The 14058-nt window shown below is 40.2% G+C and overlaps 1 protein-coding gene across 3 annotated transcripts in view; it reads right to left on the bottom strand.

The window, feature by feature from the left end:
• Positions 1-10453: 10453 nt before the first annotated feature.
• Positions 10454-14058, bottom strand: part of SLC41A2 (solute carrier family 41 member 2) — a 41784-nt gene continuing 38179 nt past the window's right edge. The window contains exon 10 of one of the 3 annotated variants that reach the window (XM_081331141.1): positions 10454-14003. In XM_081331141.1, coding sequence (XP_081187267.1) covers positions 13818-14003 — 186 coding nt within the window. In that variant the 3' untranslated portion in view covers positions 10454-13817. The remainder of the gene's footprint in view (positions 14004-14058) is intronic. The other 2 variants (XM_081331140.1, XR_014026907.1) reach the window with 2 other exon arrangements.

Genomic DNA, 14058 nt, shown 5'->3' with positions numbered 1-14058 from the left:
GGGCCGGGTGGGTATGGCCAGGGTGGGTGTGGGGGCCTGGGCAGGAGTGTGACAGATCTGAGGGTCTCTGGCAGAAGGAGGGTCTCTGGGCCAGGGCCAAGGCAGTGAGGGCCATTCCCTCACTGTTTCCAGGATGGCTTCGCGGACCACATGAAACCACTTCGCGGGCCGGATCTGGCCCCCGGGCCTTGTGTTTGACATGTCTGCTTTAGAGGAAATCTAAAGTCCAATAGGAAATTCATCTGATTAAATTATCATATGCAAGGCTTCATCCAATCATCAAACGCAAACTTTTTAGAGACAGAACATTCTTAAGGATCCAATTGACTGTTTGGACATAAAAAAATACTGCAGTGTTTTTTTCCTATGAATGAGACTTAGGATTTTTCTTCAGAGAATCTGAGACAGGCCAGAATACCAAAGAATATTGGGTATTTTCCTATTCAGTTAAGCACAATCACTTCCTTTGCTCCATAATATATCTGAGCAATAGAACGAGATGGTACCTATACAGGATTTCTCAGATCTATACACTGCTGTTTGCATCTGTCATTCCCCAGCTTGGGTCTTTGGAGAAAATAAATCCACAAAAGGGGAAAGGGAAAGAATGGGCCCCTTACATCCCACAGATTTAAATGACACCACAACGCTAAATTTCATATCACAGCAAAGAATAATCTGCAATTGACGGGTGGTGTTCTTGAAAAAGCCTGTATCGTGTTCTGAGTTACAGCAAAATTTAAAAAGATTCATTGCAGAGAGTGCAATATTAAATAATACCTAACCTTCTTTTATGTGGGTATCTATATTTAAGAATAATGGGAGAAAAAAAATCCTGCAGTAATGCAATCTTATCTCAGTTCCTGATCTCAACAATAATTAATTGTAAAGAAAGTGATATTATGATGTTATCTTTTAACATTGGGAAGAAGAAATTCTGATTTTCACATATAAGTATGTACACGTATACACACACACACACACACACACACACACACAAAGTCTGTGACTGAATGAAATGTGACTATATGGTGTAGAGAGAAGTATATTCAAACTTCTACCAAGCTGGTCATGTAAAAATTATTTATGCATTCCTACTTGATTTCAAGATGTATAATAATGATGATTTTTTATAAATAGCTGTAGTAATAACATTATTTAGGATCCCAGTTCTCTTAAATAGTTGATTAGTGTGCTGTCCCTCTCTCTCACACACACATGTAACCTTGGTTTAGTAGGTTTATTAATATTCTCCCACAACTCCTTTCATCAAAACCTCAGAACTGTCCCAATTATGTCAAGCCACAAGCAGACCAATGCTAGTCCACAGAGCAATGGCCAATGAGTCCACAAAGCACTTGAAAGCTTCCCAATCAAAATAAACCCACAAGGCAAAATTAAATCCACAGTACAAGAGGGTTCACACAGCAAGAAAATTCCAGAGTTAACAAGGCATGATCCAAGGCAAGGCAAGGTGTCAATCCAAAGCAAGGCAAGAATTACAACAACCAGAAAACACACAGCTAGGAAATGAACATGATATTCCCACTATTGCTTCCAGCTTCTGGTACAGCCCATCAAGAAAGGCAAGGCTTTTTCCTCATGAGTAGTCTGGCTGACCTTCTCTCCCCTAGGTGTACTTGGATCAGGTGCAGAAGGCAGTTCCTCTTCCTCATCACTGACCAGCTGAAGCTGCATACTTTCCCCACCTGAAGCCTCAGGGCTGTTCTTGCTGCAGCTGTGCTTCAGCCAAATCCCTCTCAGACAGCTGCTCGGAGCCATTAACCAACTCCCGTCCAGACATGCCTGGAACTGGTTCATCTTCCTCCGAGCTGACATCTGGAGAGGTGTCTGGGGAAGTGTGTGCGTGTGGGGGGGAGTCATCACAGACTGAACAAATGATTGTAATCAATTCACTGAAAGGTGCTCCCAATTAATTAGCTAGAAACATTTTAAACTTGATAATTTTAAATAAAGGTTCCTCTCTAAACGTAGATGGCAAGCATCTTAGGAAAAAATACTTTTTCTTTCTGTGCTTTTAAGCAGTGCCTACATGCATTGTCTAAAACATTTGAAGAATTATTTTGCTTCAGAACTATTGATTTATATGCAAATAAATAAAAATTTAATCAGTGAATTAAAAGCATGGGTTAATAAACTGAGTGTCAAGCCCCATGGGCTCGACATTGACGGGAGGGGGGGAGATGACGATACCTGGGAGGAGGCCAGTGACATCACTGAATGGCTGAGCGGCTCATCGGCTGGGCCGCCAGACAGCTATTTGGCACGGGAAGGCCTTAGGGAGGAGAACAGCGGCAAGGACAACCGCCGGGAGGAAGCCAGTGGGGAGGCATTAGGGAGGAGGCCAGCAGAGGCCAGTGGCAAGGACAATGCCCGGGAAGAAGCCAGGGGCAGCCTTACCTGAACTATTACCAAACGCAGAGCCGCTGAACAGCTGAGCAGCTGCGCGTCCAACGAGCAGCTGATGCGTCACCCAGCAGTGTGTACCGAACAGCTGAACAGAGAAGAGAGCCAGAGGCCTGCATCGCTGTTCTTAACACTAGCCACCAGATGCTGGTTAGGTGTGTGTGTGGTGGGGGTAAAGCTGGTGGGGAGGAATGTATGTAAGGTGCTGGGAGGAAACGACTCCCAGCGCTAACTTTGTTTGCTGTGATTAAATGCTTGTCAGACCATTCCGGTTTTTTGGCAGCCACCTTGACGTCTACCACTTGTTTTCTGTGGGAACCAGGGCTTGGTAAGGATACTGACACTGAGATTGATTTAATTGGAGGATAACCCTAATATTATTATTAACATGTACATCAACATATCCCAAATGATTACAGTAATGGTTTTGAAAATCCAGCTTAGCTTCCTGATCTAAATATGAATATTTTGCATTTGTAGTATTTATGTGGAGGATGAGACTGAACTATACATAAAACCATAGTAAAGGTAAAGGTAAAGGTTCCCCCGCACATGCGTGCTAGTCGTTTCCAACTCTAGGGGCCAGTGCTCATCTCCATTTCAAAACCGAAGAGCCAGCGCTTGTCCGAGGACGTCTCCGTGGTCATGTGGCCGGCATGACTAGACACCAAAGGTGCACAGAACGCTGTTACCTTCCCACCATAGTGGTCCCTATTTTTCTACTTGCATTTTTACGTGCTTTCGAACTGCTAGGTTGGCAGAAGTTGGGATAAGTAACAGGCGCTCACTCTGTTACGCGGCACTCGGGATTTGACCCGCCAAACTGCCGACCTTCTGATCGACAAGCTCAGCGTCCTAACCCACCGAGCCACCGCGTCCCTTCACATAAAACCATACCTTAGTGGATTTCAGAAATACAACTCTTACCAGATTCTGTTGTGTGTGTTTTTAGCAAACTTAAAAATCTGTGGCAAATATATAAAGCTGTGATTGCCTTTGTTATTTTTTGGAGAGAAGAATCCAAGTATTTCTATGGCAAAAAGTATTAAACACATTCCTTTTACAGTGACATCATTCCAGTGCAGATTGGAAGCTTGCTCTTATTTCACAGGTAACTTTACTCAAGTGCAGCACAGTCATTTGTCTTGTCCAAGACATCTTCTTACTTGAAACAGGATGGCCCATAAATTTCTGCAATAACCCAAAGGCTTTGGTAGAATGGCTTGTCCATTCATATGGTCACTTACTGGATCACAGTGTGATACGACATGATTTTAATGCCAATCTGACTGGAGAAATTTTAGTCTGTAAGAAAGCATGGAAATTACTCCTATATATTAATCTATATAATACTGACTTTAATTTTGGACTGTAATCCTTCATCCATATGGTTCACTGAAATGTACTATAAATTACTCATTATAGCTGATAGTGCTTTGAAAAATGATTGGGAAGAAGTGCTTCATGAAGGTACAGCATTTTTGCTGTTCTTTAAAGTAGCCTGACATTTTTCAGACTTCCAGGCCTAGCTCATGCAAAAGTTTGAAAAAGGTCCAATGGCTTTAATGAATAACATCCAAAAATTGCAGCCATCACCAATAGTTGGGAGAGCAACCTAGGGTTGTACTAACCTTATCAGCTCAGACAAATGTTCAGTTTCAATTTTGTTGGTAAAAGGAACTGGGACTTGAAAAGCTGCACAATTAGCATGAGGATTTGAGATGTTTGTTTCAGCAGCTGACCAGCAGGTCAAAAAGCTCAGCATTTTTGAAAGAGGAAAAAGATTCAAACATTGAGTGTAAAACTGCAGGAGCAGAGGGAGAGGGATCTGGTGACAGTTTTGAAACTGAAGACAGAGGTGAAGTGACCTGGGCAGCAGGCCTGCAGCAGTTCATTCATTCACTGGCTTGTGGAAAGTGTTTATCACCCCCTTCTCATATCACCTTCCCAAAAGTAAGCAGGTAAAGGGGTGTAATAGCAAGGAGGAGCAACCAGCTGCCAGCAGGTAATGTCCATGACTTTCACACACACCTGATTGTGTAAGCTGTAGGTGTTCTGTTCAAAATAAACAAACTTAGCATTCTTTGGGGCAATGCCAAATCTGCTAGCATATCTTCCATAATTCTTTGAAGCTGCAGTGATTGATCCACCATCCCATGTAGGACAATCTTATAAAGAAGAGGTATTGTGGACTGCAGTGTCAACAACCAATTGAAGTAATTCTCATTATGAACCACTATCGTGAATGCTGTCTGAGAACTGATATTGAATGAATGAATGAATGAACCTTTATTGTCAAAGTACAACCATGTATACATTGAGATTGGCTGAGCCTCCCTTCGTGCCCCCACCCCCAACTCACAGTGACACAAACCCTCTATCTTATTACACCATGTGAGCTAATTGCACAACACACCGGCCTCGCGAGTCAATCATACATAAAGTTTATAAAATTATTTCCCGTTCAAAAGCCTAACAGCCTATGGATAAAAGCTGTTCTTCAGCCTGTTGGTACGGCTGGCTATACTCCTATATCTCCTACCCAATGGTAGGAGAGTAAAGAGATACCGACCAGGGTGTGAGTCATCCCTGAGAATTTTCCTCACTCTTCCAAGGCAACGAGCCCTGGCGATGTCATCCAGTGGTGTCAGGGGACAGCCCACAATGTCTTGTGCTGTGCTCACCACCCTCTGTAATGCTTTCCTATCCACGGCTGTCAGATCAGTATACCAAACCACAATACAGTACGAGACGCTCTCTATAGTAGACTCGTAAAAGAGGGTCATTAGCCGTTGTTCTACCCTGTTCTTCTGCAAGACCCTGAAAAAGTGAAGTCTCTGTTGGGCCTTTCTGGCCACCTGGGTTGTATTAACTTTCGAGGTAAGATCTTCACAGAGGTAGACTCCCAGGAATTTAAACGAGGAAACTCTCTTCACACAGCCCCCCCCGATGTAAAGTGGGGCAGGTTCCTCCTTTTTCCTCCAGAAGTCTAGCACCATATCTTTCGTCTTGCCGATGTTCAGGTGCAAGTTGTTGTTGCAACACCATATGGATAGTTTTTGTACCTCCCCCCTGTATGCTGTCTCATCCCCACCTGTAATAATACCCACTACGATAGTATCATCTGCAAACTTAATTATCGCAGTAGATGGGTCGGATGATACACAATCATATGTGAACAATGAGTACAGGTAGGGGCTAAGCATGCAGCCCTGTGGCGAGCCGGTGCAAAGCTTCAGGGGGGATGGATAAAGCAGACCCGACCCTCACTGTTTGTAACCGGTCCCTGAGAAAGTCTTGAATCCAATCGCAGATGGAGGGGGAAAATTTCAAGTCAGTCAGCTTTTCAGTAAGAATGCTTGGCAAAATGGTGTTGAAAGCTGAGCTGTAATCAACAAAAAGCATCCTGACATCGCTTCCAGGTTTCTCAAGATGACTTGCTACAGAGTGTAAAGCAGTAGCTATGGCATCGTTTGTCGACCTGTTCCCCCTGTAGGCAAATTGATGTTTGTCGAAATCCAGTGGGAGGTATGTCCTAAGATGTTGGAGAACCAGTCTTTCGAAGCATTTCATGACTACAGACGTTACTGCAACAGGTCTGTAGTCATTCAGGCACTCAACTGCAGTTTTCTTTGGGACTGGGACAATGGTAGCTGCTTTCAAGCATGATGGTACACATGCCGTTTGCAAGGAGATGTTAAAGATCCTTGTCAGGACCTCTGCTAATTGGTTGGCACAGTTCTTAACCACTATCCCCAGCACCCCATCTGGGCCTGCGGCTTTGCTGGGATTCACAGCCTTCAATACAGTTCTCACATGGTCTTCAAACAGGGTGAGTTGCTGAAAATCAGGCGGCCAGCCAGCAGAGGCTACGGAGTCTGGTCTTTTCACCTCGTAGCGAGCGAAGAAGATATTCAGCTCCTCTGCCAACAAGGCATCGGTATTAACCGTGTTCCTTGTACTGCCCTTGTGGTTGGTTAAGTGCTGCAGTCCCTGCCACACTTGCTTCGGATTGTTGTCTGCTAGGTGGTTCTCCACCTTGTGTTTATATTGCTGTTTCGCCACCCTAATGCCTCTTCTAAGATTTGCCCTGTCCTCTCTGTATGTGTCCCTGTCCCCTGCCTTAAAGGCAGAATCCCGGGCACTCAAGAGTGTTCATACCTCTGCAGTCATCCAGGGTTTCCAGTTCCCGCAAACTCTAATGCACTTTTCTGTTGTTACACTATCAGTGCATGTTTTAATATAAGAGACTACAGCATCCGTGTATGCATTCAGCTCTTGATCTTCGAATACACTCGTCAGTGGTTTCAAAGCAGTCCTGCAACTGACTGAGAACACCCACTGGCCAGGTTTTGACCCTTTTCGTGACTGCCTAGGTTCTTTTCCTGAGAGGGACATACTTTGGGCAAAACAGGAGTGAAAGGTGGTCGGATGTACCCAGGTGGGGGAGAGGGAATGCTCTGTATGCCTGTTTCAGATTAGAGTACACGTGGTCTAAAGTGTTCTTCCCTCTGATGGGAACTTGCACATACTGTACAAACTTGGGGAGAACTGTCTTCAGACAAGCTTGATTGATATTCTTAGAATGCAGTTGCTGATTTTGAGATCCTTCAGAAGTAACATCCTTTCAGCATTTCCTCTTACATATCTTGACATTGTCAAGACTTGACAATCTAAGATTCTACAAATGTTTGGGGCTACAGCTCCAAGACCTCTTGAAGTGCTGGTTGGAAGTGAAGTTTAAGACCTCTGGAAGATATTACCTTACTTGCTTCCAATTTAGAAAATATTGGCCATAATGTAATAAGCTGATTTTAGAACTTTTAAAGCAGTAAAAATAACCAGTTTTAAAGATTCCTGAAAATCCAATTTAGTGTCAGTTGCACAGAAGCATATGTTACATTTCTCTTACTCTCCCAGCAGGACAGGGGAGTAATAGCATTCTCCCATGTTTATACCAAGCAACTAATAATGCAGAGGCACACAGCTGCTTTTCCTGAAGATGGTACTCCATAAGTTTCAAAAATGTTTCAGAAGAATGGCTTTGAACCATGTGCAGGCACAATTGCAAAATCTCTGTTATTCATTAAACAGTAGCTCCCCCAGGTTCTCAGGTTGCTTACAAAAGGTGTGGATGCTTTAGAAGCATAGAATCATAGGGCTGGAAGGGATCTCTTTAATGAATATCATTCTTTAATGAATGACAGAGAGATACTGTGTTTCTGTGAAGTTCAAAGCAGTTCTTCTGAATTATAGGCAAAGCATGTCTAACCTAGAAGACATAATGAGGAAATGAATTCAATGAATTATGTAATGAACGGTTCTTTTTATCTTTCCTACAGAATTTTCATCAGGTGTTCATAAATCAATGCCTATTTAAAACCTTGCTTATTGATACTTTTGTTTGAAATATTTGGTTTTTGTTATCACATTAATATTCTATTGAAGTGTGATAAAAGATCTAATCCATGGATGACAAATTTCTGATGGTAGTCATTCTCTCTCTCTTTCTCTCTCTCTCTCTGTCTCTCTCTGGTCTGAATTGGCAAATTGTGACAAAATGAGTAAATTATGGACTACAAATTGTTTTAAACCAATTCACCTGATTGATTGATTCATTACAATAAAGGTGAAAAAAATATCTTTGATGAATGGCACTGCAAAATGTTGAGTTATGGTAGTTTGCAATTTCGATTTTATTTTTTACTTACGAGATGCACAACTGGGTAAGCAACTACTAGAGGACTATTTATGATGCAACAGAGTGATTTTTATCCACAAAGCTGTTTCACTGGACAGGAGAAAAAATACTATGGGGAGAATAAATTGAATACTTTTATTTACATTTTTCATCTGTCTTATTTATTGTGACTGAAAAGGGAGTAGAATTCCTGCTCTGATTAAAAGGGTCTTTGATCAAGTGTTTGTCAGGCTAATGTTCAGAATTACCACAAGATAGGGGGAAACTAGAAGGTATGAGTACCGGTAAATGGCTGAGTTTTCTTTAACACAGCTGAATTATTGGGGGATGGAAGGGGGTGGGCAATCTTGTTTGTAAAAAGTTGTCTGAAATAAATTTTCTACACTACAGATACATTGTACTAAACAATACTGTACATCCTTTAAAGACTGGAACAGCTGAACACGATTTCAATGCTCTTCAGTAGCTATTTAATCTAATACAGGTTTCTCTGACTAACAGTGATTCCCAGGAGATGGCGCTCATCACCTGGCATGTATGGTGTTAAGAACCTTCTGCAATAAAACAGGTTGTTTGGTGGATTACTCTCCCTTCCCAACAAAGAACCTGAGTATGAATATTTTGGATAGCAAAAATATAAGTAAAAGGTAAAGGTTTTTCCTCTCCAGTCATGTCTGAGTCTAGGGGTAGTGCTCAGCTCCATTTCCTAGCCAAAGAAGCCAGCATTTTCCAAAGATGCTTCCGTGGTCATGTGGTCAACATGACTATACACACCGTGGAGAGGAACTCTGTTACCTTCCCACCAAAGTGGTACCTATTTATCTACTTGCATTTTCATGCTTTCCAACTGCTAGGGTGGCAGGAGCTGGGGCAAGAAAGGGAGCTCACTCATCATACTTAGACCAATCTTCCGGTCTATAAGTCCAGCATCTTAACAATATACTTCAAATATATATATATGTGGTTGTATTACAGATGCTCTATTTGCAAATGGCAATTGAGTAAACATAACAACCTGGTTTCTTCAAGTGTGTTGGCCTGCAAACCCTAGAGTTCTTAGCCAGTAGGTTGGGGAACTTCCCATTTAAATATAATTACTTTGTATTATTACATTAACAGCATCTAAAATATAGAGGAGAAATAGTATTTGGCTATCACTCCTACTCCATAAATGACCAAGTGGACAGTGATAAGTTCTATTTTATTATTTTAAGTAGTTATATTTTAATTTAAACTGACTCTACAATGAACACTGTATGTATTTCCTTTGTCCCTATTAATGGGACTATAATTCACTCATAGCCTACCCATCCATTTGGAAAGCCATGGTTTTGCACTCCAGAAGTAATGAGACAGAAAGTATCAATTGTGTCTGCTTAATCTAGATCAGTTAAAATAGACTGTTAGTCAATTATGCATGTTTTATTTGAAATGCATTCTATTTTCTGGACAATTAAGATAGAGATCTACTATGCCTCTTACCCAGTTTATTTTCCTCTTTTTACATAAACTATAATGAGGGCACCTGTAGGCTTTTACCTTTGTGGAGATATGGATGCTGTGTTGATTAGGCACTCTAGTATGCAGCCACCTCAGGGACCAGCTGGCCTTGCTGATCCAAAGACCCATCACTCAAGATGATGCATCCCAAGGATTTGAAGCTACTTATACTTGTCAGTTGGCTGTCATCACCAGTGATTCTTGGTCCTACTGGCTTGGTATTTGGCATAGGCTAGCACTGTTTTGTTCAAGCTGACAGTCAGGCTGAAGAACAGAGAATTTGTAGGTCTCTGTTTTTGTGCACCAGGAGATCACAGTCATCAGCAAAGATGGTTTCATGAATGACTGTATGAAGGCACCTCATCCTTGCATTCAAGCAGCAAAGGTCAAAACTAACTAATTAGCCCCGGATATACACTCCCTCCTTCAGATCCTGGACAGCATATGACAACATACAAGAACAGACTGAGTAGGATTGGCACTAACACACAACCCTAATTTACCCCATTGAAAGTGGCAAATGTAGCCAATGCACCTTTGTTTAAAAAAAGCCTGTCCTATCATTCCATCATTGAGTAGCTGAATCAATGTCACAAATTTCCTCAGGAATCCATAATGTCTCAGATGATCTAAAGAATCTCTCATTTACAGTGCCAAATTTCTTTGTTAGTGGATATACTTTCCTTCCTATATGTTGGGAGTCCTGGACTCTGTACCAAGTGGACCTCAAACCATTGGACAAATTTCACATGCATGCTCCATCCTTGGCATACAAGCCTCCAACAACGTGGAAGACAGGTACCACCAAAAACCTCTAGAAAACCATGAGAATAACACCCAGAATAACACTTAATTGCTACAGCAGATTTCCAATGACTCCATTGTGCTAGACTCAGCACTTCCAGACTAAGACTGTAAAGCCATTCCCATGTCTACAGATAATCTGCACAACTGTGTGTCTTCTTCAAACTGAAGCACTACCATATTATATAATGAAATTCTGAAATTATAGGTGAAATTGAAAAAAATATGTAAAATCGTTGAAAAAAATCTAGTGCCAAACTGGCTTTTTCTCCTAGCTTTTAACAAATGTATAATTGTGCTTATGACTGTCCCAGTGCTTTGCCTAGCAACATTTGTTATATTTGCCTGAGAGGTCCTATCCACAGTAATAGTCATGCCGGCCACATGACCACAGAAGCATCTTTGGAAAATGCTGACTTCTTTGGCTAGGAAATGGAAATGAGTCAGACATGACTGGACAGGAGGAACCTTTACCTTTTACTTATATTTTTGCTATCCAAAATATTAACACTCAGGTTCTTTGTTGGGGAGGGAGAGTAATCTACCAAACAACCTCTGTTTTTTATGCAGAAGGTTCTTAATACCATAAATGTCAGGTGAGGAGGTCTGCTCAGTACTATGGCTGTGTTCTAGAGCTTAGGATGTACCTCTTTAGTATATGACTTCTGCCCATTGTAGAATTGTAGGGCCACAGGGCCCCTATCTATACAAGAGAGAGACTGAGTGGTGAGCTTACCTTCTGAACTGAGATCATCAAAATGGAAGGATTATAACGATTCCAGCAAACATCTGAGACCATCTTATAGCTAGCCATACAGGGCCATTTTCATCTTTCAAGTTAATGAACTGCCTCATACATAATGTACACACATATGAGTTTTATTCCATCCTGATTATTGCTTTTTTCCCCTTATAATTTGGTGTAATTAGAACATAATCTAATTATAGTTAACTTGGTCTGATTCAATAAGTCCTAAGATGGGCATGTAAAAACTAGGGCAAGCAAGTGAAAATAGCATGCACACATTATATTCAGGGTATTACATTGAAAACAGATGAAATTTTATTTTTATTTTTCTTGGTTTCAAGGATATATATTCCTGGAACTGTATATTCTTCAAATACTGCAATATTTTGCATCAGACCATGAATCCTTATGAAAACGTTCAACCAGAATGAAAACCTTCATTGCTAAATCCAAGTGTCTTTTGGGTTATCATCAACTGTTTTTGTATGTAATGTTGTTTGATGATAACAGCGCATATGTACTGAAAAGTAGGCCTCACAGAGTTCACCTACTTCCTGAAAAGTATCTAATGGATTATAACCTAAGGGCAACAAAAATAACCAAGGAGGACAGTCTAATTTTCTTTCCCACTTCTAAAAGCTTATTTCTGTCCTATCTTTCCAGCTACAGTGCAGAAATAAACAAGCCAGTCATCATGAAAAAATTGCATCATTAAAGTAAGGGAAAATTACCTACAGAATTTCAATTAGAAAGCTAAATAGTTGCCAGTATTTTGAATTATTAAGATGAAGATAATGATCAAGAAATTATACTAGGCCAGGGGTAGGCAACCTCGGCTCTTTTATGACTCGTGGACTTCAACTCCCAGAATTTCTGAGTCAGCATGGCTCATCATGGAAACCTCTCCCTTTCTCCTCAGCATGGCTGGCTCAAGAGTTCTGGGAGTTGAAGTCCACAAGTCATAAAAGAGCTGAGGTTGCCTACCCCTGACTAGGCCCAAGAGTGTTTGTATTAACAGCGGTGTCCATATCTGAAAATTTGGGCCCAAGCATTTATCTACCACCACAGTTTTATGTAATACATCACTCTGCAGCTTAGATTTCCATGTAATTTGAATGAAAATACTTAGATGCCAAATGTAATTGATTTTAGTAGAAAATTAAACAATTATAAATTATAATTGTAAAATTCTCACTGGTGGCTTCCAGTGCAGGGAGTGAGAAACTGTGTTGCCAAGGATTGACTGAATATTAATTTTTAATGACAGGACAACTGAAGGAAATCTACAACTTATAATAATCTACATGCTAAAGCTTCTTTCTACAACCTTTTTCTTTTCTCCAAAATCGAAAGGAAAAAAAAATCTTTAAACATTCAAATAAAAAACAGTTTAAACAAGTACTGATTTTCTTGTGTGTAAATAACAGAATGGTGTGTAGTGGAAGAATGGTGTGTAGTGGAAGATGCCTCCTCCTCATAAATGTGCCACGGAAACTATCTAAAGAGTACCTATGACAATCATAAAGATACTCTACAGAGCAGTCGTTCAACAAGCATTAACATTCTGGACATGGGAAATGTTTTCCCAGAAACAAGCAATTAATTTCAGTGCAACAACTTCTCATTAGAAAATGAGATGATATTCTAAATATAAATTTAAAATTTTGAACTGCAGCATATCAGGAAACATTGGTTGTATATAATTGGCATGAATTCCTAATGGATTGATTGACTGACTGGTTTAGATTTCGGCAATGTCTGATTCCAAAGCAATTTTGGGTGGTTTGATAAAAAATCTCTAAGATGAACTAAAATTTCTAATGAGTATTTCTAAAAATAAAAAATAAAAACATCCACCTATTATTTCAGAAGTTATATTGTAGTTTCCCCAATACATATCAAAAGCTGTTTTTCTTCTTCTTTAAATATCTTGATTTTTATACATCACAATAAAGGACTAAACTTGAATGTCTGAAAACAGTGTCAATGTATCTTTTGAGTTACAGCCATTAATGTAACATTATTATTGTCCATGCATGATCATACTATATTATCTCTATGAGAAACATCTTTCCTATTTTAACTGATTAATTTTCTAGAACAGAGGGTGTTCCATTCTTTTTTTGCCAGCAACTAAAATAAAGTGAACGCCATGCTGAATATCTTACTTGAGCATCTTTTTCTTATTGATATGCAAAAATAATATCTTTTGTATTATCTCTATTTTATGTTGAGAACCCATTATATTGCATGACTTCAAATGCATAGCCAGACTGCCTAATGAAATGCATGCTACATTTCATTAGGCAGATACATCAGTGGTTAAACCACATCGTTCTGTTACCTATCAACTATATTTTATTTACTGACATAACGCTGGCCAACTTTCTTTTTCTGTGATGAGATGGTGTCAACCAGCCCCAAATATACCTTTGCAGTGTGAAAATATTTGAAGCCTCTTATTTTACTTTTTCATTGTTTTAAAAAAGTTAAGGCTGTTTAATATCAGTGTCAACACTGAAGCTACTGTAATGAAACCCAACTACTCTCTTAATATATTTCATATGAAATGCTAAGTCAAGTGGTCCCTACTCTCATATCTTCAGCTAATAGGATAAATTAGGTATTATTAATTTATTAATCTCCTACATCTCCATCCCTATCCCCAATCAGCCACAGAAAATGAAAACTCATCGCAAGTAAGGCAGTTCCAAGAAGATCTCCAAGTGCAGTAAGATAAGGAATAGAAAAACTGTCTGGATCTTTCCCTTTTTTCCAGATGTGGTGCACCATCCAGTCAGCAATCCCTAATAAGATAAATACCTATGAGAGAATAACATAGTTAGGGACATGATTAAACATAATTATACAGCAACGA

Source organism: Vipera berus, assembly GCF_964194415.1.
Source record: "Vipera berus genome assembly, chromosome: 6".
NCBI classification, from domain to species: Eukaryota; Metazoa; Chordata; class Lepidosauria; order Squamata; family Viperidae; genus Vipera; species Vipera berus.
The sequence above is the reverse complement of the archived record's forward strand: the minus strand, read 5'-3'. Positions and strand labels throughout refer to the sequence as shown.